This window comes from Corvus cornix, chromosome 3 (genome assembly GCF_000738735.6).
Source record: "Corvus cornix cornix isolate S_Up_H32 chromosome 3, ASM73873v5, whole genome shotgun sequence".
Taxonomy (NCBI): domain Eukaryota; kingdom Metazoa; phylum Chordata; class Aves; order Passeriformes; family Corvidae; genus Corvus; species Corvus cornix.
The window spans coordinates 78257200-78283431 of record NC_047056.1 but is presented as its reverse complement, the minus strand read 5'-3'; the positions used below and the strand labels follow the sequence as shown (position 1 = coordinate 78283431).

Genomic DNA, 26232 nt, shown 5'->3' with positions numbered 1-26232 from the left:
TAAGCTAATTTCCTGGAGATCATTTAGAAGCAGTTGCTTCAGAATTTTGTCATTATTTCATTATTATTATTATGTACTTAAGGGCAAAGATACATTATTGTCTTGGTTGTTTTCTCCCCCACTTACTATCAATTCCATCATACCCACTTTCCCTCCATGCTGCAATTAGTACAGGATCACAATGTTAATTACATCTCCAAGCCTGAATTTCCGACAAACCTCTAATATGACCACACAATGCTGGAAAGAACAGAGCCCTCTCAAAAGTATTTTGTTTGACTGCAAGTTCCAAGTTTGCACAATATTCAGAGAAAAAAAACCAACTACATATGCAAGGCATCAAACTTGTTTTATATTTGGAATAAATGCAAGATAATAGACTGAAGTACCTTATTTTCTACTCAATGCATTACTCTAAAAGTGAGTGAATACATATGTACCTACAGTAACAAACTTAGCACTTACTTCTTTGCAAGAGCTCTTCTTTCTTCTGGTGTGTAATCTAGAGATCCTATTGCTCCTTCACCTTTGGTTGGCATAAAACCAATGATGGCTAATAAAGCTGTTCTTACTAAAATGGGAAAACAGAGCTATAAACAAGGTGGCAGAAACAACAGTCATGTAATCTCATTCCACACTCATAAAAGTTGCAGCTCTGACTGCAAAACTTCATTCTGCCAAGTCAATTTCATACAAGCAGCTCTGGTTTGGTGGTTTTTTTTTGGTACACTGCAAGGCTTTCTTAGTTTTGTTTTAACATCATATTGTAAATAAAGAGAAGGCCATCAGCGAACAGAGAAGAAAAAATCAATTGTAACAAAAATGTTCCAACAAGAAGAGTGTTCCATACTTTAAAAATGATCAAAAAAAGGTAAGGCAGAACTGGCATATAAAGGGGAGGGGGACAGGGAGGGGAGGGGAGGCAGGGGGAGAAGAAGAAGGTAAGAAGGTTCACAGGGAATTCTTTTTGTGTGTGCTTTCTATTAGACATTAATTCTGCACTTTACCGTATACATGCTCAGTGTTTTTCTTTTATGTAAAGTATCACAGAGTTTGTTCCTTTTATGTCATCATAATAGGGGAAGGAGCTCACTTAAAATATTAATAACTGCTTGTAACAGAATTGTCATCTAAAGCATCTCTCTTGACAACATCTATACTTGGATTTTGTTTTAGAGAAGTAATGAAATTTTAGAATTCACTTTGCTAATAGATTTAGTAAACAAATACCACATCAAAAATAAGTACCACAGAAAAGAGACAGGTATTTACAACTCCTATTTAGAAACACAGCATTTTCTGTGCTTTTAAAAAACGTAAGAGACCTAACAAAAGTTGAAGAGTGGTCTGCTAGAAAACTCCTAAGATCTTACCAACATATTTTAAAAGTGAAACTGATATGTCAAGAAATAATTGATATATTGTACTCAGCAAAACTAAAATTACTTTAACACAAGCATATTGCCTTGGATGAACTGTGCCAACTCTCAATTTCTGTGATAATAGTGTTTTAAAAAATAGAGCAGATTCAGTTATTCTGAACTCAGACCACATTATCTTTCCTCTTAGTGCTCAGAACCACACCATTAGACTTGAAAACTCCCCTCTATTAATATTCAAGCTGGCTTTAGTGATCATACAAAAACAGGGCAAAGTAATAGCATTTATTTTCATAAGAACAATTTAAATATCCACAAAGAATATTCTAACAGTCTGAGAATTCTTAATGCTTATGCATCCAAGTAAAGTAGAGCTTACCATCACCCCTCAGTTTCTCAACCCTGGCTTTTACTTAATATCATTTCCAAATCCATCTATTTTGCTCTTTCATAACCTTACATTTGACAAATTCCCCCACAATTTTACACCCCCAAAATCTGTCTCCTTTTCCACTATAAATATTCTTCATGAGATTTTTTTAGTTTAAGAAACAAGTAGTTTGACAGGGGTAACATTTTCCAAATAATTGTTACTTACTACTCCACGAAGGCTGCCATGTTTCAGGATGATGCCCTGAGATGCTTAAACAAATTTTCTTCCCCACTTCAAACCTGCCATTTGCCTTCAAAGGAAGAAGGAGGATACAAAAAAACATGCTAGAAGTTAACTCTTGAGTTTTGGTAAAAGTTGTAAAAATCATGATCAAAAGAATTCCATATGCAAACAATATGTGACAACTGTATTACTGCCACCTCACAAAATTGGCATTCAGCTTGCTGAACACAGAACTCTGTCATCTGACTCTATTAGTGCATTAAGAAAACCTTCTACAAAACTATGCACAAAGGAAGGCCTTTGCCCCAAACTACAGGTCTGCCTTCCTACATCTGTGCAATGTTTTCAACAGAAACCCAGCGGGCCCATGAGGAGAACAAAATGTTAGACAATCACATCAGCAATGTGATTTCTCCTGAAGGAAAAAACTTCAATTTATTAGGCATAAAGCTTCATGCAATTAGAGATTACCAAAATCATCTTGGAAGATTTTGGATCTTCAGTTATACTGTACTATGCAACCTTTCTTACAAAAACAACATTATGTTAAATGCCAAGAATCTCTCTCTCTCTCCACCTATGATAAAATTGATGACATGAAAATGAAAAACTAGTAAGCATGCTTACTTACCGTCAGCAAAATAATGCTGGGTGGTTTCATGGGATATTCAGGTGGTAGCACTATTCGCCCATGATAAATCCCTCCATCAAAATCTGAATCTGGCGGGCCTCTAACAGTGAAGTGCCATTCAAAAAGATTATCCTAAAATGCCCCCATCAATCGAAGAAGTGGAACAAAAAAAAAAAAAAAGGGTTTGTCACAGAAATAGACAACTCAATGCCATTTTCTTGAACAAGGACAGGCTGAAGAAACAGTGCTCAGCAGAAGTTTTAAAAAGTCAAAATCAAGTGGAGAGTTACTAGAATGCAGCACTAAGGATATAACATTATAGTTTTCTGGTAATTTTCTTACACAATAATTCGCCAAAACCCTCAAATTCATTATCCAAATTTTTTACGCTAGCTGTATAAATTATGCCAAGAGTTTTATTACCCCGCAGATGGAAAACTGAGTCAATGAAGAGAAAACTGGATCTTTGCCTCAGTTAACAAAAATCTCTGGAGAACCAAGGGGAGACCTACACCAAGAAGAACACTAATGACAGCCTCCCCAAAGCTCCTTCTGTGCCCAGGTCAACACAGGGACTTGACTCACACCCCAGAGAATTCCTATTCTTCCTCTTCCACTAACAGTTTTGAAACAGCTACTGTGCCTTATTGCACAACAGGTACACTTTGAAACAACTTCTCTTTAAACATTATTTCTTTGGGGTTTTGAGCTGGCTTTTGTGTAGCAGAACTTCTGCTGCCAATAACTTCCCAAGTATTTACAAGCAGAACAACTCCTCCTGTTAGGACAGGAGCCCAAAGGAGGCTTGTTGCCAGTGAACGAAATCCCTCAGCTAATCCTAAACACTGGTATTACAGCGTTGGGACTGCCCACCTAGTTACAATTTTTCAAGTACAGGAGATAACTGTTAAGATTTCCAGCATTTCCTTTCATCTGCCACTGTTCTCTTCCCAGTGAGACACTGTTCCAATCCAGAAGTAAGACCTTCATGTAGGTTACAAATAATAGCAAGGATTAAACCTTTCATTTCACCACAGGAAGGGGAAACAAGGTACAGATAGAAACTAGTAGACAATAAGGTATATTTTATAGCATCTAGGAACATGCATCATTACGTGAGCATGTTTAGATTTCTGCAAACAGCTAAAAATCAAACCTCCCAACTGATACCACAGGACAGTGCCTTTTTTAAATTAATCCAGTGAAATTAGAAGGGTTTTCTGTTTAAGCTTCTAACCACCAGAACTTCGTTGTCCTCTCAGCCCAAAAACTTAACCGGGTGTTTAGGCAAGAAGCTACTCCTTACATGAAATCCCTCTCTCTTACAATGCATCCAGAATTCCACACATTTATGTTTTTCACAGGTTTTCTTAAATGCAAAACAGCAATCCTCAGAGATCACTTTGGGTTAAGTATTTCAGTGAGCAACTCAACAACTGAGCCCGATTTCAGGTTTGGGTACAAAAAACTTGACTTAAATATTATGTATTTACACAGTCTTGGAAAGGAGATGGGGGAATAAACACATCCATGCCATAAAACTACTCAGGTGCAATGTAAAACTATTACGTACTTTCACCAAAAACCTGGAACTACAAAACCAGTGAAGTTGAATTCTGCTGCTGATTTCCATCATAGGGAAAAAAAGAGGTTTGCTAGCACTTAAATATGTACATTTTAAATATATATGCATTTTAGAGAAGTATATATTAATTAAGAGTATATGTGAATAAAACTGCCTAACTACAAGCTCTTGCAAACATATAGAGAAACAAACCTCCAAAGGCTGTGCATGATAATGATCTGTAGGATCCTTCAGTTCCGCAGCCTCTTTCATCAAACGTTTGACAGCTGAAAAAAAAAAGGCATAAGACATGAAAATGAAGAAAATAAATTAATATGCATTGCATAGAAAAATACATAAAACATTTCTTGAAGAACTCTACTCAGCTAACTAATCTTTTCCAGCATATTCCAGCTTCTTCACTAGAGTTCATAATTCAAGACACGATATAATTACTTACGATGAATAAAACTTAAATGGGTTATACAAGCATAAAGTTATGAAAAATATGTTGCATGGTCACAGAGTTTCTCAATACTGAACACTGGGACTGAAGTAGTTTTATATTAGTAACTGCACCAGACAGGAGGAAAAACATACATATTAACAGAGTTTCAGACTACAAGATATACACGGCTAACAACCTCAATATTTTATGATACAGGACATCAAAGATGTGCATCTTTAACAACTGCTGAAAAGCTTTATCCTGATACCTCCCGTAACAATTACGTGACTACTCCCTGAGTTGTTCAAAGGGAGGTCACAGTAATACTGGACAGAAACCAACACATCACCAGTGAGAGGAGATGAAGTTTTTATTTGGTTTGGAAACACATATGCCTAGCCATAAAAATTTACCCAGGGCCTCTGCAGTTGGAACCTGCCACTGAGTGTGAATGCCCAGGTATTTTTCTATCATAACTTCAGGATAGTCATTAGTAACCTTCTCCAACCTTCTACTTCAGAAATACCAGCATCATCTGTATTTTCTGCATCTCCTTCTTCTGGCCACTTTGTAAGCTGCTACAACACTTGTACTTCCAGGTGCCCTCATGTGCACCATACATTAATGTCTAATAAAAAACTCTAACCACCCCACAGAGGAATTTTCCTTCCAGTCTACTGTGAGAAGTTCTTTTCCTCCTTCATGCTTTTGGACAGCTATAAACAATGGCTCGAAGTTTGAGAATTTCACTTCTTACAACCCAAAAAGAACAACGATTATGTGGAAATTTGCTGCCGCCAGTTACCCCAGTTATGCTGCTGCCACAGGGAAGTGTCAATTAAACAATTTACAAATCCCACCAGGTCACATCACAGGTAGCAGCATTCTGCTGAATAACAGTTTGTCTCTTTCATCTTCATTAAGGTTTACCAGTTCATTAGAGAGGAATAATAAGATAACCAGTCTGGACCAGAAAAGGCTTTGGACTCAGCATTGGCTCACAGCCAACAAGCCTGGACACTTGCCTTCAGAAGAAGAGTGGCATGCACCAGGATGAGCTAATTCAGGAGCAAACACCCCATGAAGCAAAAGGGTGACCATGAGAAAACTGAGAATATATGTAACGAAGCCTAATAAAGACAGAGCAGTCATGGACAAGGCAGACAACTGTTTCTGAGATTTCCCAGCTGAGGCACCAAGACAGGAAAGAAGAAATACAGTCTCCCATAACAGCATCATGTGCAGTCACCCATGTTCACTGCAGGAAAGCTATTAGAGCATAATACTATTCCACTCTTGGGGCATGAAACACAGCAAAATCTAATTTAGCTCTCATGTACCACAGAGATAATTTGCTTATAAGAAGTTTTCAGTATTAAGCAACCCAGGACATCTTAAAAATCTATCAGGTGACATAACTTCAGCCTTCCAGTACCTGAAGAGAGCCTACAAGAAAGATGGGAAAGGGACTTTTATAAGAGCATGCAGCAACAGGACAGGGGGAATGAGAGTAGATTTTGATTAGATATTAGGAAAAATTTCTTTCCTGTGAGGGTGGTGAGGTGCTGGAACAAATTATCCAGTGAAGTTGTGGATGCCCCATCCCTGAAAGTGTTCCAGGCCAGGTTGGATGGAGCTCTGAGCAACCCGGTATAAAGAAAGGTGCCCCTACCCATGGCAGGGGGGTTGGAAGCAGGTGATCTTTAAGGCGCTTTCCAACCCAAGCCTTTCTATTATTTCATGATTCTAAGCAGCACATGTGTATGCAGAAAGGCTGAGAACTGGGGTTGTTCAGCCTGAAGAAAAGGCTCTGGGGAGACTTTAGTGTGACCTTTCAATACCTAAAAGATGCTTGTAAGAAAGAAGAAACTTTTTACCACAGCCTGTAGTGACAAGACAAGAGCCAATGGTTTAAAACTCAAAGAGTAGGTTTAGATTGGACATATGGAAGGAATTCTCTACAGTGAGGGCAATGAGGCACTGGAACAAGTTGCCCAGAGAACAAGTTGTGGATGCCTCATCCCTGGAAGCACTGAAGGTCAAGTTGGACACGTCTTTGAGCTGCAATCTAACTGAAAGTGTCCCTGCCTGAGGCAGGGAGGCTGAACTAGAAGACCTTTAAAGATCCCTGCCAACCCAAACCATTCTGTGCTTCTCTTCCCACATTGCTGAAAAATGCCAACTGAGAGGCTGCAAAGAAAAGCCTGGAGCAATAAAGGTTCATTCTGAGAACATGTGATCCAGTGAAGAAAGCATGAAACTGTTTCTTCTTTAAGCACTGCTGCAGTATTCATGAACACAGCTCCTCCTTTGGCTACCAAAAACTGTGGCGGAAGAAACAAGCATAATTCACAAAGTCTGCCTTCAACAAGTTATGGTATTTCAACCCAATTAAGTCACACTGAGTCACTGAGTAAACATTTGGCAATGGCAATTCTGAAAAATCAGAATGGTTTGGGCCCATTTGAAATAAAGAATTGCAGACTATCAATGAAGTCAAAGAGTATCACTAATTCAGCCAAAAAAAGAGAAGTCAAGACACTGAATTTGTCTAAGACAGGTTTTAGAGACACAATTATCAATTTATTTTTTAATGTGGCATAATCATCAGCATGAAAAATAACCACACTTTCACAGATACACTCAGCAACACTTTATCAATGTTCATCAAAATTAAATGCTGAGGAAATTAAGTTCCTGGACTAGAGATTACACACCTCCTACCCAGCAGGAAGTGTGGGAACTGTCTACTGCCCTGAGGAGGAAAGAGAATACTACAGGTCAGAGACTCTGCCTGACAGCCTGCCTCTTGTGTTACACTGAACTTATCAAAATTTTCTGAAAAGCAAAATATGGATATTAAAAATCTGAGAATCAAATTTAAAGCCCCCAGCATGCTTTAGGATTGAGTGGTGGAATAACAATTAATGAACAGAATCTGTACAATATATGCATATATGATTCGTAGATTTATTTCTGCCAAAAGCCACGTCCAGTCAAATTCCACTTTCATCATCACTTACTTTAAGCTACCCTGAAACTTCAGTTCACACAACTGCTTCTCTTGGATATGTCTGGAAGTCACATTCAAGTACTCCTGCTATGTGGAGCTGGTTATGTGCCCAACTAGACAAGTCTGCACCTAGTGGCTCAGGACACCTTCTGGACACAGAAAACGCAAGTGATCAGTCTTTGTAAATGTCAGTATTATTGCTTAAAGGGATGACAGGATTTGAACATCCACAGTGTTCTCTTAGTAAATCATTATGCCTTTTCTTTAGAAAAAAAAAAAGAAGGTTGTTCATGACAGTATCTTCCTAAAATGCGTAGCAAACCTTTCATTCTGAAATGAATTCCCAAACCAAAATTTCAGTCGTACTGTTTGAAAAAGGAAGTACATAATGAACAAATAAATAATGGAATCCAAAACAGCTGGCATAAAGCTAGAGATCGCTCAATCTTTCAAGTTGACTTACCTAATCTGGGGAAAGAGGAATAAAACAACTTGACAGCTTTTACTGCTTTGGCAAATGTTTCCTAGCTTTTATTTATGACGGCTATTTTTTTTTTTTCCACTTTAAGCAAGATTTAGAGGTCTACTCAGAAGAAATATAGAAGAAGTAGTAATTTTTCCCTATGGCTCTGCTGACCAAAACAGCACAAGTAAGGATGCAACTTATTTACTGAATACAGGTTTTCCAATGAAAGTAAAACTCTCATAAAACCCTTCATCTCAGAGAAACTTCTGTAACTACTCAATCCACTTAAGCTATTAGTAAAACACAGGTCATCTTTGTTACATGTTTGTCTATTAATGAGGCTACTATCTACAGTTACAAAAAACAGACAACAATAAGAAAAATTTTAAAAATTGAAATCACATAAACCATTTGAGACAAGCATCAAGTCCCTTCAATTACATGCATGTGTCATGGGTGACATGTTGGGAGGGTCTTCTTAACTCCAGCTGGCTTTGTTTTCTTCCCCCCTCCACTCTATTGCCTCCTCCACTCTATACCTGACCATCAAGCCAAGAGTGCCTGACCCACGGCTGGTGTAACCATCAAGTGACTGCAGAGGTCAAAGTGCAGAGAGTCACCTGCTGAATCACCAGTCCCCACAGCAGCCCAAAGTACCAGGGAACCCAAACTGCATTGGCATTCAAAAGAAAATCCCATTTACTAAAGGTAATGTTTAAATTTCTTGTAAGGGGAAAAAATAACAGTGAATCACACTGTCAGTAGTTCCACTGCATAAAGAATGGATCACATCACTAAAAAAAGTTAGGATTAAGTTCATGTGTAAAATACACAGGATTTCTTGTAAGATGACAATACTTGAAGAGCTTTGACATTTTAAGCAAAAAACCCCCACCTTTAGTGATGTGGTGACTGACGCATGTAAGGAAACATATTTAAAGTAAAGAGTCACAGTACCTCTTTGATATGGAAAACAGTATTTTTCAATAGTGGTTTTTTTTGCTGGACTCTGTAGAGAATGGCTTATTAAATCTAAACACAAAGCAACTCTAACAGGTTCACAGCGACCCACACAGTGTCACCAGGTACCTGTGTGTTACCTGTTCCTTCTGGATGTGATTCTCCTGGACAGCTTAGAACCTGTGAATGACGTGCAATCATTTGTGAACTAAAAATAATAGAAGAGGGGGAAAGGGGGCTTGAGACAACTACTCTGAAATACCAATTACAATCCTTTTGCAGAACAGAGTGTTAAATGGTATCTACTCTAGAAATTAACCCAAGGTACCATATTTTCAAGTGAGCTCTGTATCACTTGAGTGATACAGTGCTTTTCTCCTCTACCTCTGCATTCCTTCTGCCTATTCATGAAGCCCCCATCTTAACCCTTCCAAGTTTGCACCTGTCTTTAGATTTTTGAGCTCCTGTACATATTTTTGTATGTTATTTCACAAAAATGTGACTATATTTTCATAAAAATCTGCACAGTAGTTTATAGTAAATTAATTTTGAATCAAGACTACAATTAAAGTTTCATTAGGACCCAGATACCTGATCCTTCTTCACAAAAAAAAAAAAAGCTCAAACAACATCCCAGTCACAGCCAAAAATAAAATCCCTGGAAGACAGACAAAGCTTCAGTTGGGCAAGTCCTTCAAACCACTGATGAGGAGAATATACTATATATTCTGTACCTTTAAATCTCTTTTACAAAGTATTCCCTACCATCTCTGTGATGGGACTACACAAATCTTTGCTCTGACAACTCAGCAGCCATGCAAAGATGTACAGATACTTACACATTTTTCAGTCTTCTGGCACCAGAAAGACAGCAGTAGAAGAAGCAACCCATAATGCTAACGATCCTTGCCATACTACCAGTGATCACCTTATCAAAACTACATCCTCCTGTGCTAGAGGAATGGGCAAAATGAAGAATTAAATTTTCAGTCTCAATCTCTTGAAAACAGTGAACAACATAATTTTAAAATCACCACCTATAGTTTCCACATGATTTTAAACATCATGAAGTACAGAACACTATTCTTCATACTAAAGAAACCACACTTCTTTGTCTAAATGAAAGCAAATGGAGACAATTAAGTTGCTGATCATTGAACGTCAGTACTGCTGTGATGTTCTTTATTAATCAAGTTCCCATTTTATTTTGATCTCATGTACCAAGACAAAGCAATTGTTCTTACAAAACCAAAATGTCTAACTGCAGAACTGGAACAACTGTCTGGGGCAGCCATAGCTTCCAAAATTGCTTTTATTTTCAAATTTGATGTTTTGGTTTAACCCCACACAGCTACTAGAAATTACACAGCTGCTTGCTCATTCCCTCCCAGTGCTCTACTCTGGTGGCAAGGAGTATCAGGAGTGAGAAAAAGTAAATCTTCTGGGTTGCGATAAGAACAGTTTAATAACTGAAGCAAAGTAAAATATAAAACTACTAATGATAATTTTAAAATCATGATAATAATGGTAACGAAAAAGAGAGAGAGAAATAAAATCCCAGAAAAACAAGGGATGCTCACCACCCACTGACCAATGCCCAGCACATCCCCCAGCAGCGATCAGCCCCTCCCAGCCAACTCCCCCAGTTTATACTCTGGGCATGACATTCTATAGTGGGGAATATCCCTTTGGCCAGTTCAGGTCAGCTGTCCTGGCCATGCTCCCTCACAGCTTCTTGTGCCCCTCCTCACTGGCAGAGCATGAGACACTGAAAAGTCCTGACTCAGAGTAAGCACTACTGAGCCACGACCAAAACATCTGTGTGTTACCAACATGATTCTCATACTAAATCCAAAACACAGCACTGGACCAGCTACTAGGAAGAAAATTAACTCCATCCCAGCTGAGACCAGGACATTTCTTTGGCAGTTCCTTCGACTTCTGCTACAAAACAAATGGAACCACCATTTCTGAAGAAAAAGGCCAGCTGTTTTCCACCCTCAGGGTCTCAGATACATCCTTTCTCAAGACCCATAAGCCTCCTGAATAGCTGCTTTACATCTTCACAGCCTCACATACATTCTTTCACACAACAAATAAGCCTCCTGTACTCATACAAAGTATTAAAAACTATTAAAAAAAAAAAAAAACCTTTAAATTAGTCTTGTCTTGCTTTCCTCTCACCCTCAGAAACAGTCAACCTTTAGTACTCATTTCCCTCAGGGCAGCAGCAAGTACAGTACTCTTCTTGTAGTTGCAATTCAAAACAACTGGTTTTTTTGCCGTTGTTAACAACGGGAGGTTAAACTTACAAAATGCAAGGTGCTTGTTGAACACACTAAGATCAAACAATATCTTCAGCCTTAATAAAATTTTAACATCTGTTCAACTTTTTGTTTTTAAACAATCTATCCTTATTTCGTACACAGAAGACACTAAGCAGCACAACAGCTACTCGCTACTTCCTATTTGCTCTGTTTTGTTAAAAAAGAACTGACGTGTGCTTGTTGGCACAGAACACTTACTTGTACAAAATATGGAGTGGAGAAAGAAGTACAGTTTGTAGAAAAAGCCGCAATCTTATTGAAGATGACAGCTAAGACGATCACAATCTCAGCATTGTTATTTTTCCTATGCCTCCAAGATCCCAAAGCACTGCCCTGGGCAAAAATGCAGGACAGCTTGCCGTGCCTCCCTCCACGTGCTCTCCCTATGCCTCCAGTGCCCTTGCTAATCAAATAATCGATGAGGTGGTCTGCTGAAAACAAAACAAACCCTGCCCAGAAAAAAAAACAAAACAAAAACCCACTGCTGTTTGTGGGCTCTGTGTGAGGCACTGTAAGTAGCTCTTCATAATTCAAGTGTCTGTGCTAATACCAGCTCAGATGCCTGGTCACAGCCTACGCAAAAGCGAGAGATTGTCACTACAAGAGCAGTGACTACAAGATTTGGTGTCTGATTTTACAGCAGGCTAAGGGTCACAGCTCTTGGGGAAAAAAAAAGTTAAGAGATTATTCCAAGTAGCTGTCTTATAAATTTCAGAAAACAGGGATGTTCCTGAAGCATGAAGAGGATGAAGTCTGTGCTTTAGTCAGCTGAGCTTTAATATTGATGGGAGAGGTTTATCAGCCATGTGGTAGCAGGCTGATATACACTGACTAAACCATTTTGAAATCCTATGACAGAAAATAGCCTGCCCTTTTACAAGTGCTAAAAATACACACAAAAATATGAAGTAACAGCTTACAAGGCTTTGCCTTATTGAAGCAATACAAAGAAGCCTGAAGTGTGAAATTTCATCCCTTCCAAAATTACCGGTCTTTTTGGGAAGAAATAAAAAAGAAACTCAAGTTCATGGGCAGTGTGAGAAGACAGCATCATGTGAATTCTTCCATGGCTCCTTGCTCTTACAAAGAGTAACTGGCAGGAAACAGGAGCCACTTGGCCATCCCAGACCTGCACTGGCCACGGCCTGTACCTATGGCAAACTGAGACCTGTCAGAGCTGCGCTGCCTCTCATCGACACAGATGTGGTGTGCAGTGGAACAACGTGCTTTGTGTTGTGGAGAGTTACCATCTTTCAGATATGTTGGGATGAACTAATATTAGCTGTAGAAACAGGATAAGGATGAAGATGAACACATTGCCTAGGAGCAATCAGCAGCAGGACAAAGCTGTGCAGCAATATTGCTCTTTTGTGGTCTGCTTGAGAGCACACAAAAAGTACAGCACTGGAGAGCCTAAATGATACCCACTCATCAATCTGGCCCAGCATATTCATAGAAGAGGAATCCAGGTATTAACCACAGATGAACCTCAGGTGCTTCACAATTCTACAGCAGAATTTGGCTTAAAAATAAAGATCAATTAAAAACACATGTTTCTTTTACCAAAATTTTCCTATTTAAAGTGTATTTTCACCTATAACATTACATTAAAGCAACTTATACTAAAAGGGTTACTAAGATTTGCCCTTTTAAAAACTACTGAGCAGATGGAAGTCACCATTTGCAGTTTGCTCAAGTCCAAAAGCAGATTTCAACAGTAGAAGCCTCTTGTACAGGTACAAAACGATTACTTTTCCACTCTGTCTCAAGATAGCATGTTCCAAATCCCTAAAGCTGACCTAAAGGTTAGCAGCTTGGTTCTTCCTCTATTACAGGCAAAGGAACAACAACAGGCACAAGGACAGTTACTTGTTCTAAAGCCCTAGAAGGCTCAGTTACCAAAATAATCCCTTTAGTTCGGAGATGACACAACCCCTTGAAATAGAAAATATGGTGGACTTCTTTTTATGTATTTTAGTGCATTTACATTAATTGAAACCACCTTAATATTAGAATATTCTACAGTTCCATCTTAAGCCTGTAGTCGAATGGCAAGAGTAAGATACCACCACTAAACTGCACATGTAACCGTAACAAGATCAGAATTTGTAAAACATGCACAGAACTATTAAGTAATTACATATGCTTATCTACCTGGTTAGCAAGTAAAGTGCCAGACTAAAAGCAGTGGCTATACATAATTACAGTCAACTCATTTTAATGGACAACTGTTGAAGAAACAATATTTATTTAAAATATTTTTTTATACTTATTCAACACCTTTCTGCCCATCTGTTCAGTGAACGATTTCACACATATTGACTATTGAAATCAATATTTTAAATCGTTATAGAGGTTTTAAAAGTTATTAATATAATTTATAAACTGTCAGTATCTATATAGAAAAAAATAGTTTAATATATTAATATGCAACCAAACATGTTTAATTGGGAGAAGTAATATTGATCCATTGTATGAATTATTTGTCTTTGCTGCATAAAGTTCATTTTGTTATAGAATAACACAGGTGCTGAAAATTAATTCCAGTAATTTTCTCTTGAATATACGGGAGACAAGTAACAACAAAGGGGAAGAACATTTCTAAATTAAGCCACAAGTATTTGTCCTCTCCACCCAGATCCCAGGTGCTTGTCATACAGCACACCACCACTGTTTCCCATGACGTGGCGAACCACAACTAGTGAGCATGTTTGTGTGGCCTTGTAAATTCACATATGGCACACATCCTGCATGTCTCCCTAAAAAAAGTATTCCTTCCTGATATTTTAAATGACAACAAGTTCATCATTTGCTTAGTGATTCTTCTTATCTTTGGGTTATGCAACTTGGGTTGGGTGAGGCTAAATGACATAATTTAGCAATAGACACATCATCTGCATGAGATATGTTTGTAAACAAGCCTGTCACTGACATTTGTAAAGTACAACTCACCGTAACATTCAGTTTCTCCCCACCTCCCACGCTGGTAACAGGACGGTATGATTAAAAAATAAAGCCACTATTCATCATAATAACATGAAGCCGATAATGCCTATTTCTCAACAGCTGGTTAGGGGAAAGCAGGGGCAGGACAACAGCCGACACACAAACCCGACCAGCCCTTACAAGCTGCGGATGAGGTTTTGCTTCGGCAGTGTCAGGCCTCTGGCTGTGCAAGCAGCTCTCAGAAGGTGAAGCCCTGGCACAGCCGGTCAGAAGCCACTGCTCCAACACAGCCATACGGGCAGACATTGCCTGTGCACTATTTGCTTCCTAGGAATCAAAACCTTCCCTTCTAGCGCTGTTTCTCCAGGCATCACCCACATCTCTTGAGGCGTCCCTCTCACTTCAAGGATTCAAAGGAAAGGCCAGGAGTTACAGGCATGAATTTTGACATGCAAACTTGTCAAACCAGACATGTGAACAAACACAGACACACAAGTGAATAGAGCCTGTACAGCAACGCTTCTGCAAAACAAACTGACGGCACACAGGCCAAGTTATCCTTGGCAGTCTGTCCCCTCACACGCACCTAGTCGGAGCGGAGGCGATGCCCCGGGGAACAGGGCACGGCCACCTGACTAAACGTTCAAAGGTACGTTTCCACGAACCACCAAAAAATGCGTGGGCACACAGACTTGGCGGTCAGGGTGTTTTGAACCGAATTACAGCTCGGAGGAAGGTTTCAACGCCATCGCACTGCGAAGGCTAGGCGAACCGATCCCGGCCGGCCTCCGCCTGAACGCCGCCACCGCCCCGGCGCAGGGGACCCGCCGCCGCGGCCCCCGGCCCTCCTCCCGGCCGCGGCCTCGGCCCGGCCCCCGACCCCTCCGCGACCCGCGGTAGCCCCGAGGCGGGCGCGCCGCCCGCAGCGGCCCGGGCAGCCCGTGAAGGAGCGGCCGCCACCCCCGCCCGGCCCCGCCACCTACCCGGGCTCTTGAGGTTGTACCGGGCCTCCATGGCAGCGGGCACCGCTCGCTCCGTCCGCGGCGGCTCCGGCGGGGGGCGGAGGAGGAAGGCCGGGCCCGGCCGAGCCCGCCTCGCCTCGGGACACTCCCCTGACGTGGCAGCGGCGGCGACAGCCCCGCCGTGACCGCGGGGAGGCACCTGCCTCGCCGGCACCGCCCCGGGCCCGGCCCCGGAACCGCAGCCGGGAGGGGACGCGGTGCTGCCGTGCCCGGGCCGCGGTGGCTGGGCCAGTGGCAGTGTCCCTTCTGCGTCCCGGCCCGGCTCCGCCCCGACCCGCAGAGGTGATGGTGCCTCTGGACCTCGATGGGTTTGAAAACTGGGGGCTCGGAAAGGGGACTTTCAGGACCCCCATAGACCCAACGCCCACCCCGCCCAAAGGACTTCACTGTGAGACTTAGTAGGATCTTGTTTCTTGGTTTTCAGGATCATGAAAGACTGAAATGGTGTCATACGCCAATGATTATTATTTTAGGCAAGAATTACCAGCAAGAGTGTGACTTGATAGCCATCCTTTCCATGCCACAGTGACAGAGGGATATTTGTATCTACAACTGTTTCTCTTCCACCATGGTTATAGGCGTAATATGCTTGGGATAGCACTTTTAAGAATATATTGCTCAGGGAATATCTAAATTAAAGTGGTCAGAATCTCAGGAGTCTCTGTTTCCTTTTGATTCAGTACAAGCTCTAAATAAGAAAAAAATGTGCTTGTCCTCATCAGAACTTTGAAGCTCATATCTAGCTCATATTGTCCTTCATTTCACCTGTGAAATTAATTGTCCCTAATTTCATGTTACTTTTATATTCTTCATAATCATACTAAGAAAAATAATTCTTTATGTTTTGATGTCTTAGTTCTCTTTTTCCCTCTTTGAACAGCAATGGCAAACAGTTGTAAATAAAAATATTTGAGTAGGTACATATTTTTCACCTTGCCATGTTCTCAAACGCAAAACAATGTGTTAGTCTTCCCTTCAATAAGTAAAGAAAAGGACTTTACTCCTGAACAACTAGCAGAATTTTCAAAGGGAAGAAGTGATCATCGTTTTTACAGGACAAAGCACTATGAATAATAGAAAGGGTTATTAATGTATAGAGATGGGAAAAGAGGGCATCAGACCTTGGGGTTCCCTCTTGCAACGAAAGCACCCTAAGGTACATTAAATGGCCATCAACTCTTGATGACATTTCAGCATTTCTCACCACTTGAGACAGTGAGCTGCAGGCACTGGCTGTCAGGTTCACAAACTGTTTTGGTCACAAGTATGCCTCGTCTTTCCTTGTCTTCCAGAGCCACCTTGCTGTGCAGCTGGAGAAGGGCGTTGGGACGATCTGTCACTAAATCGTGCCCTTCCCCAAAGTATGAAAGAGATATTTTGCATTCAGAAATCTGGATTTCCATGTAAAAAGTTCTGGAATCTATTTTGGTTGAAGATAATTTTTGAAGTTGTGTTATAACATTAATAGGATAAAGTGGTACTACATAAGTGTCATGTGGAGTTCAGTTTTGCCTTCTGGGCTCTGGCCTTTGACCCTGGATGCACAGTGTCATTTTTTATAGTTCAAGGAGGAAGCACCTGCAGTTAATGTGAAACTTGGGCTTTCAGCTAAAAAAAGATAGTCACTCTAACTGCATGACAGCTAAGCACTATTGAAAATAAGCTGAATAGACTTAAAGCAAGAGAAATAACACTGAAAGGAGGTGCACATTTTCCCCATTTAAGTAAGCTACAGTGTGGCCTGGCTGGGAGCTGGGGGAATCGCCATGAGATATTGTGCAGAGCTAGCAGTACAAGACTGTTTTCATTTTCAGATGTACCATTAGTTAAAAGTCAGAGCTGCAGGACATGAATGCTGCCAGATGAAACTGCTGATTCCTGCAAGGTAGTCAGCATACAGTTAGAGATCTGGGGATTAATTCCCAGCCCCATATCCCAGCAGCTGCTTGGGGCACATGAGGAGCTGGCACTGCAGAGCTCTTGCACAGTCAGTGTTGCCAGTCCAGAAGCAGCAGCCTCCCTCCTCTTCCTGCCTCTGGTTAAAAATACCCTTTGGATTTGTGTTTTCATCTGCCTTTTGTTTAGACTTTTGCAGGAAGAAGCCATTTTGTACTAGAACTTGTGGGTTTTAAAACCAAACACCAAATATAGTAGCAAAATTGCAGTCAAATCCTACATGCTGGCAGCACTTCATGTAGCTTGTGTATCCTGTCATATGATCTAACTTGGTGAAAAAATAAACATGCTCAGCTGAAGCACATAGAAACTGAAAGTTTGCCTGAACACTGCTGCAAGAAAGATTTTGTTATTTAATGCCACACTGAATCGGTGCTGAATTTTTTTCTCATGTTTCTATGTACTTTTCTGTAGTTATCTTTGGATGAAAACAGAGACTCTGATAGATCCACCCAGGTCCAGAGACTGATAGATCCACCTAGTAGCATATAGGCCCTTTTGGTGCAAAAAAAATTATAAAATTAATGACATCATAAGGTTTGATAAAATGAATAATTTTTCAGTTGAAGGTGTTTTTTACTGTGAAAGAAAGGCCAAGTCAGAGTAAATAATGGGCAGAATTCTGCTGAACACTTGCAGACTATGGATACACATTTCTGAGCTGATTTCCTGAGGCTCGCTTTATAGCTGATTGAGAGAACTTGGAGTTCATCTTGCCTGGAATAGATGTTAGCTGTACACCCAACAAATCATGCTTTAAAAGTTCCTGCATTTTTCAGTGAGCTGCAAAGGGGGTTAAGCTAAGTCCTCTGTGTTCTAGACCACCCTAGTTAGGTATTTTTAGATGGATGTATATATATAGCTGCATCTGATATACATAGCTCTCTATACCTGAGAGAAATGTATCCTGCATTTTCCCTCAGTTCAGAAGAATTACAAGCATTTCAGTCAATATAGTCTCTTGTTTTTAACAGTAAGATCCTTGAAGAACTGATTTTAAATGTCCTAGAAGGGAGCTCAGCCAGTATGGGAATCACAAAGGTCAGCATGCAGAGTTGGGGGGATGGACACTTCTCTAAGAAGAGTCCCGCAGGAGCCCCCAAAGAGGGAGTTACTCCCAAAACCTCCCCTTTCTCTGGGAGGCAGAACACCTGTGTGACATAGGGGTTCAGTTTTTGCACAAAGGCGTGATGCATCAGTGTATATTCTTACACATCTCAGGGAATTATGCTAGGTAATGTGACACTGAACTCCTATTTATTTCTTTGTGCGGATTGTGTAATTGTACGAGATGAGGTACATTTCAACAGTGTATAAATATTACCTAAAGTAATTACCTAAAGTAAATTACCTGAAGTGATTACCTAAAGTCAGTTAGGTAATGAGTGGGGTAAAGAGTGGGGCTTGTATGCTTTGTAGGCTGTGTCATAAACTCAGCTACAAACTATTTATTCTAGAGAAGGTTTGAGATCACAGAAGCTTATGATAATACAATAGTTCTTTGTACAGAGTAATCACACCCTGCTTTTACAAATTCACAAAATGTAGAAGGGTTTGCCTCATTTATAATACTAACCTTTCAATACAAGCAGTTGACTGCAGAATTAAACTGTAATGGAATTAAGGAATCTAATATTCATATGCCTATATTGTCAGTGCGAACAGATATGACTCACTTGCAAGAGAAATCATTGTGGTACTCATTGTGGCTGATACTGTCTCGGCTTTTAAAATCCTTTATGTGAATTCAGACGTTGTAAATCTGGATTCAACAAGCACACCTCCTCCTCACCCATACAAACAAGTGTGGCATTGTGTAACCAATGCCCTGTAGCAATTGCACAGATGGATGGTGCTTCTCAGGAAAGCAATTACTGTCTGTTCTTCAAGCTTAGTTCTAAGGCAACCATCTCACAAAATGGGGGGCTTTGCCAGCTGACTTTTAATTAGCATTATTTCAGAAATTAAGAAAGACAGTGGGGAAAGGAATTACCAGATTGCTTTAATTGATGAAGCAAGCGAGTGCCTGATCTGGACCATTGGTGCAGAATTAGTGTGGACTAACAATATGTTCCACAATGTGAAGTCAAAATAAAGCTACAGATTTTTCGCCTTTTCTTTACTCCCTGAAGAATGGGGAGAGTCACGACAATCAGTTGACTCACAGTGTTCTGGCATCATTGCTGTAATAGTTCAGATGGTTTCCTGGTTCAGAAGACATGTGCAAAGACCCAAGTCAAAGCTGAAGCTGTGTCCAAGTGACAGCTGTTCGTGACTCTGAACTTCCCTGATTTAGTTGCTCTATCTTTAGCAGCTACAGATAATGGCAGAAATTTTCTCTGGTGCATATTCTTTACCATGCAAATTGCAGAGCACACCAGATAGTTGGAGGAAGTTGCGAACTACTCAGATTAAAAAATACTTTGCTCCTGTGCCACTATTTAAGGAGAAAAGGCTGAGCATAGCCTTTGACTCATGCAACCAGGTCTCTTTAGGGCTTCAGGCCCCAGATTTTCTTTTTATCACTTTTTCCATGTTTGAATGGCTCTACATGCCCCTTCACTTTAACTTACTCCCATAAGCTTCCTTCTGGGAAGGGAGCACCTGTCCTCACAATTACACACCAGGCAGAGGGAAAGCAGTCAGGTTTGTCTGTTGGACTGCCATCAAGCAATCTTTCCACCCCATCCATTCCAAAACTGTTACTCACAGTGTGCACTTGCATGTTCCTGCCTGCATACAGCTCTGACTGACTCAGCAATAGAAATGAAGGATTGGTGATCAGGCTCTTAATTTAAAGCTCCTCAAAAAGCATTTACCAATCAGTGTAAGCTTACTGTGTCATTAACCAAGATATTTTCAGTTACCAGCTCTCTTCACCAGCCTCCTGTAGATATGTGGGACACACAGGAGTTTCTCAGATGGTTAGTGGAAATCTGTGGCTTGATTCAATTGCACACACATAAGCATCTGATGCTGTCTGAGGTATCCTAAGGTATGCCAGATATCCGTACAGAGCAGAAAGGTATGGGATACTGGTGCCATTCTGAACACAGCAGCAGCATGAGGGCAGGTGAAGTGCCTAGAGCGCCTTCAATGACACAAGGGGTCCATGTGGGCACCCAGACTAAAGCCCTAACTAAAGCCACAACAGTCAGGAGAGCCCAGAGAGTGGCTCTGCTGACCGAACATGCCTACCCTCTGGCAAATTGCATTGCTCCCTGGACTCCAGCTGACTGTACTGCCTGATCTCCTCTGCCTGATACCAGGTTCGCTCTCCTCTGCATTTTCAGCTGCTTGGGCTCCACAGTCCAGTCCTGGTAGGGCTTAGCCCCGGAGCCTTGGTTCGGCATTCTCAGGGAAAGAGCTGCACAGCAGAGCCATGCAAGGTAAGACAGACCCAGACATGGAGGTAGGGCTGTTGAGATATGGTCCAGAGAAAAGGCAACGGTGTTGAAAAGGTGTAAAATGCTGGAGGTAAAAAGCAGGGAGTCAAAAGATGGCAGTTTGGTGACACTTGAGCCAGGGAAGACTCATCTGTTGTCTTGCACAGGAAGGTGAGCATGTTCATGCTTAGTCTAGTAGCTTGCTACCGATATTAACCAATAAATTACTACTTTACATTCCTAAATTGTCTGTAGCTGCTTGCAGGCTTTTTTTTCCTTGCTGAATGGTGTCTAGCAAAGTGACTCATGGGGATGCAGACTTGCAGGGGATGCAGGCTGCAGAGGAATGTTATTATTCTGGAAGAGAAATAACAAAAGCTAAAACCAACTGTGCAGCCTGGTGTTGTCATAACTATTCAGATGACAGGATTTTTATGGGGACTATTAATGGTAGCAATATAAAAAGGGGGGAGAAGAAGGAAAGAACTTCTTCCATCCTGAGAAATTTCTATGAAAGCATTCAGTTCATGGGAGCAGGAAGCTTTCACGGGAGAGAGTGTACTGAGTAAAGCAGAAAGACATTTATAATCTGTCAAGAGAATACTAAATTTAAAGCAAACACTCAAGTTTCTGCATAATGGACTTTATGAAAAATACAAAATTTGAATGACAACTGCTGCTTTATAGACAGAAAATGTGGAATTGAAATATGAAATGAAATTACTGAAGGAACAGAGCTAGAAACAGTGCTGAGGAAGGGGAACAGGACTGGTGGGAGTGAATTAATTTGTGTGCCTCTGCTGCAAAACTTGCATTCAGCACTTAGGATATGAGATCAAGGCAGCATGATGAATGGCATACTGACAGCCCAAAGAAGTTCAAGCAGCTGCAAAGGGAGTATTGGAAGAGAAGCAATTTGTGGATCAGACCATTTGGCTCACCAGAGGACAATTCAGTCATTGAAAATGGCATTGCAGAGAAACAAGAGTATGGTTCCACTTCTCCGCACAGGGTTTGGAGACAAAGATGGTCCCAGGACCTTTTGATCTGGCACTACTGGATTTGCCAGAAGGCACACCTGTTCTCTCTGTATACTGCTGTGCAAAAGGAGTTGAAACAGGTTACATTTCCCACAGCCCAGATGGCTCTCATTATCAGAGCAGCCCCAAAACCAGATGTGGATGTGCATAAGCAATGGGAAAATTCAATCCATAGTTGACTTGACCTCAGAACAAGTCAGAGTTGAATGATACCACCGCACTGGATGGTGGGGCTTCTAGAAACCCCAGGAGTGCTGCTGAAAGGTTTTAAGTTTATTGCTGGGGCATCCATCACTCCATCCAATTAGGCAGTTTTATCACCAGCATTAAGAGGAACTCCAGCTTCAGAAGAGAGCTTGCAGCACTAGTTGTGATGGAGTCTGAAAGCACTACTGGCTCCTAAACTGTTGGATGATTGTTTTATCTGGATAACAGAAAGCTGAGGAAGGACTAGTGCGGTATTTATCAAGGAAGCATGCGCTAGGTATGGGAAGGAGTGTGTGGGAAGGAGTAAGGAGGCAGCCCAGTTTTGAGGACCAAGAACATAAATTTGCAGTGATGCATGGATTGAACTGGCTGAGTGGGCACCTACCTGACACATAAACACCAAATGCAAATGTAAGTTCATCTGGGTCAGAAATTTGCAGTGCTGATGAGGAAGTGAGTTAAGACTATAGCATTCCCTGATGCTAGCACTCTCGAGGAATTGACACACCACAACTTACACCCATTTTCACTGGCAAGCTGAGGTTGCTCTTGGATGTAGTCAGACTGTTTGCTCTCCCTGTGCTGCTCTCCTGCTTTAGAATTCTTTTTGATTTCCAGTGTGAATGTGTTCATATGGTTTACTTATATTTGTACTGACACTACGCTTCAGTTCAGCACAGTTAAGAATAGCATTTAGTTTGCACTGAATAGAGATAAAAACCTACACAAAGGGTAAATCCTGCTATAAAAGGAAAGGCAGCTTTGATACTGTCCTGTTGCTCCCTGTCAGGGCTCCTTGGGCCTTTGAGGACCATATGGTGTAACCAACCTCAACCACATCACCTCCATGTGGCTGATCCTGTTGTGATAAGCCCATTATCTTTCCTTAGTATACATTTTCACAGAACCACAGAATCAATTCAGTTGGAAAAGACCTCTGGGATCATCAAGTCCAACCTATGACTGAACACCACCAGGTCAACTTAGTGCCACTAAGTGCTATGTCCAATCTTTCCTTAAATACCTCCAGTGATAGTGACTCCATTACCTCCCTGGGCAGCCCATTCCAGTGTCTAATCACCCTTTTTGTGAAGAAATTCCTCCTAATATCCAACCTGAACATTTTGTGTAAGGCAGCTTGAATACACCGCAGTGTTCTGGCCTACACACTGTACTTTTTGCTACTCTGTACTTTTTTTCTTGCTTCTCATGTTTGCACTCACCCGTGTATCTAATCCCAATGCTTCTCAATTTAGGCTAGTACATGTTAGTTGTTGGCTTGGTTGTTTTTGGTTTTGTTTTTTTAAGAAAGGACATCAATGGGTTTTTTTCTCTTTTTCTTCTGCTATTCTGCCATTCTGAACTAAATAATCCTTCTTTCTTGTAGCAGGTCCAGATATTAAGGAAAATATTCAGCACAGTATCTTCTCTGACTAGTGTCATGAAAATCTTTCACCTTATTGAAAATGTTAGTTTAGTCCAAGAGGCATTGTGATAGACTGCTGCACTAGGGTTTTTGTCCTGGACATATTTATATATTTTTTTTTAATTTTAAAATATGTTCTGGAGATGATTAATAAATGTTTAAAATCTGACTACGAATATAAACTGTAACTTCAATATGAACATGTATTTTATGGCATGCATAAAAACCAGGATTACATAAGTATGTTGAATCTTTTTAAGGATGTTAATAGCATGTAATGGATTTTTACAATTTAGGTGGCTTCGTACTCAATATTTTTTCAGTATTTTTTAGCTCAAGACCTAGCCTCTGGCTCATAATGCCTAGAAGCCAAAGGGAATAGGTTGGCAGGAACCAAGGAGACTGGGTATCAGAACTGGGTACAGAGCAATGTGAAATTCAGAGATAGCAAATTGAGAAAGGTAACACAGAAGATACCAGGGAGAAAACAAAAGCAACAATCTGCTAGTGTCATTTTTAAATGTAGCTATTTGAAGATATGTGCATGAGCTAATATGCAAATATTAATACAGTGAGAAATCAAGTGGGATGTCAACCATATGCCACCATATAGAGGAGCCCAAAAGAACTTCCCAACCAAGCTTATTTCTCATTTTCCACATAGCTCAAATGGGAGAATTTGATGTGTTTATCTGTAACTGAGTAAATTCACATGCGGCTATTGATAAATATTTAGAATCTGAAAGAAATTTTGGTGTTAATGATCTGTCTATCGAACAGGACAGAGATAAAGCTGCAGCACAAAAATCATGACAATGTCATGTACATCATTCAGTACAAAAAAGGGAAAACCTGTGTTCAGTTTAAGAAAAAAATATTCTACAGTGACTATTGCAAATGACAGTGACAGTAAATATTAAAGTCATTAAAGCAAACAGTGGCTGCTGTATACAACAACCTATTTAGGGTTATTTTCTTTAATTCCTCAACTTAATCTGATGATGCATATAAAAATAGAGGGAGTTTGTAGGTTAACATTTCTTTTAAAAATTCCTGCAGTACTTTCACAGAATGAACTCCCTTAATATCAAACCATCAGGAGTGCAATTTCACATGCAAGAAACCACAGCATTTTTGTTTTAATGAGAAAAAAACCTGTGCTATCATGAAACATGAGATCTCAAATGATCCATCTGAATTATACTTTATCAGAGTAGTTTGCTCCTGTCAATTACACTTCCATGCCAATGCACAGCATGTTGGCAATCACAGGATTTTAGAAAGTATTTCAGCACTGTAACATTTTAAATAGCCATTCCAGTGTATGCTCAAAGGTGCATTTTAACTCTTCAGAGAATCTTTTACACACTCTGAGCTGCTGACTGTTGAATTACTTACGGGGACTTCCTCAACTATAACAAGTTCTTGGATATAACTATTGTATAGTTATCTAGCTCCTGACTTTAAAATGTCTGTGAGATACTAAATTGGTTTGGGTTTATTATAAACCAGTGTTTTAAAATTACAGGGCTAGTTCATTAATGGTCCCTAGCCTTTTTAGTTAACTCCAATGTGGATACAAAAATGCTGCTAGCAAGGATTTTCTTGCTATTTTCTAAGTCCGTGAGAGACTTTTCTCTCACACAGAAGAGGTAGCAGAGTTATGTAAACAACCAAACACCTGCAGCCTTGAAAAGTCTTGTTTATGGTATAGTAGAAAAATATTTTGACAATGGATGTTTTAGGATTTTAGCCAATCACCCAAGGGGTGGCTGATCCTTGTCCAATTGGACTATGAAGAAAAAAGTCTATAAAAGAGTTTGTAAAATAATTAAATAAATCAATCTTGCTGCACAATTCCTGCCTGCTGGATCTTCTCTCCTCCTCCCTACGGCTGCGGAACGCGGTGATATACCCTAGGGTTGCAGTAATACTCCAATGATAAATAAAAAATGGAGACTCTCAGATCAGATACTTTAGAAATACTGGACTATTTGGAAAGTAATTACTTCTTGCACAATTTCTAATTTTAGAAAAGGTGTATCAACACTGCCTTGTCCTAAGTGGCTCTTGTAGCACATGGGGTATTTAACTTCTTTAAAATAAAAACTAGAATCTCAATAAAATTTAGAATAAAGTTTTTTTAAAAGAAAAAGCAAGTTTTAAAATATGTTCTTAAAAAGAATGCCTCACTCAGTACTCAATCACTTCAGCTAGAACATTACAAAATGATTACTCAAAAGTGAAATGAGTCATCACCTAACCTGAAAATACTGAAGTTAAACACTAAAACGAATGAATTTTTAAAATTCTTTCAATTTTATATTTGAAACAGAAGTAATCTGATGAAAATTATACTTACTCTGATAATATCCAAATGGAAATTTTATCTTGGCTAAAGTCACCTTCACTAAATCATGCTAGATAGTCTATTCCAAATTCTAAGGGGGACTGCAAGAGCTAACTCCACTGTCTTAAACAAGCTGATGGTCTCTAATACAAGGGCATGCATGACTACATGGAATTCAGGCCAAATATATGGAAGCTACATTCAGTTATGACTCACACCATAGCCACTATGATGAGATACTTTATTTACACATTAAGAAAAAATCTGGCCCAGCCTGGTAGGTGTTCTTAGTCCCACATAGCCACCTACACCTGGATACGTGTAGGAGTGAAGAGCAGACAGAAATTGTGACCCAGTGGTGGATCTCAACAAATTGAAAGTCCTGTGGAAAGCTGCCAAAAGGTGTTTCTTACCCATCACTGCTTTGGTGAACTCTGAAAACAGCTTTCCATTACTTTACCTGAGGGGCTAGTCAGAAGAATTGCCCTCAACTAA

At 40.3% G+C, this 26232-nt stretch overlaps 1 protein-coding gene across 2 annotated transcripts in view; it reads right to left on the bottom strand.

Moving 5' to 3' along the window:
• Window positions 1–15466, bottom strand: part of UBE2J1 (ubiquitin conjugating enzyme E2 J1) — a 28876-nt gene extending 13410 nt beyond the window's left edge. Inside the window, exons 1-5 of one of the 2 annotated variants that reach the window (XM_039569233.1) lie at window positions 15334–15466; window positions 4404–4477; window positions 2627–2758; window positions 1978–2062; window positions 466–571 (exon numbers count right to left, since the gene is read on the bottom strand). In XM_039569233.1, the coding sequence (XP_039425167.1) occupies window positions 466–571; window positions 1978–2062; window positions 2627–2758; window positions 4404–4477; window positions 15334–15364 (428 nt within the window). In that variant the 5' untranslated portion in view covers window positions 15365–15466. The remainder of the gene's footprint in view (window positions 1–465; window positions 572–1977; window positions 2063–2626; window positions 2759–4403; window positions 4478–15333) is intronic. The other variant, XM_039569232.1, reaches the window with a different exon arrangement.
• Window positions 15467–26232: the final 10766 nt, after the last annotated feature.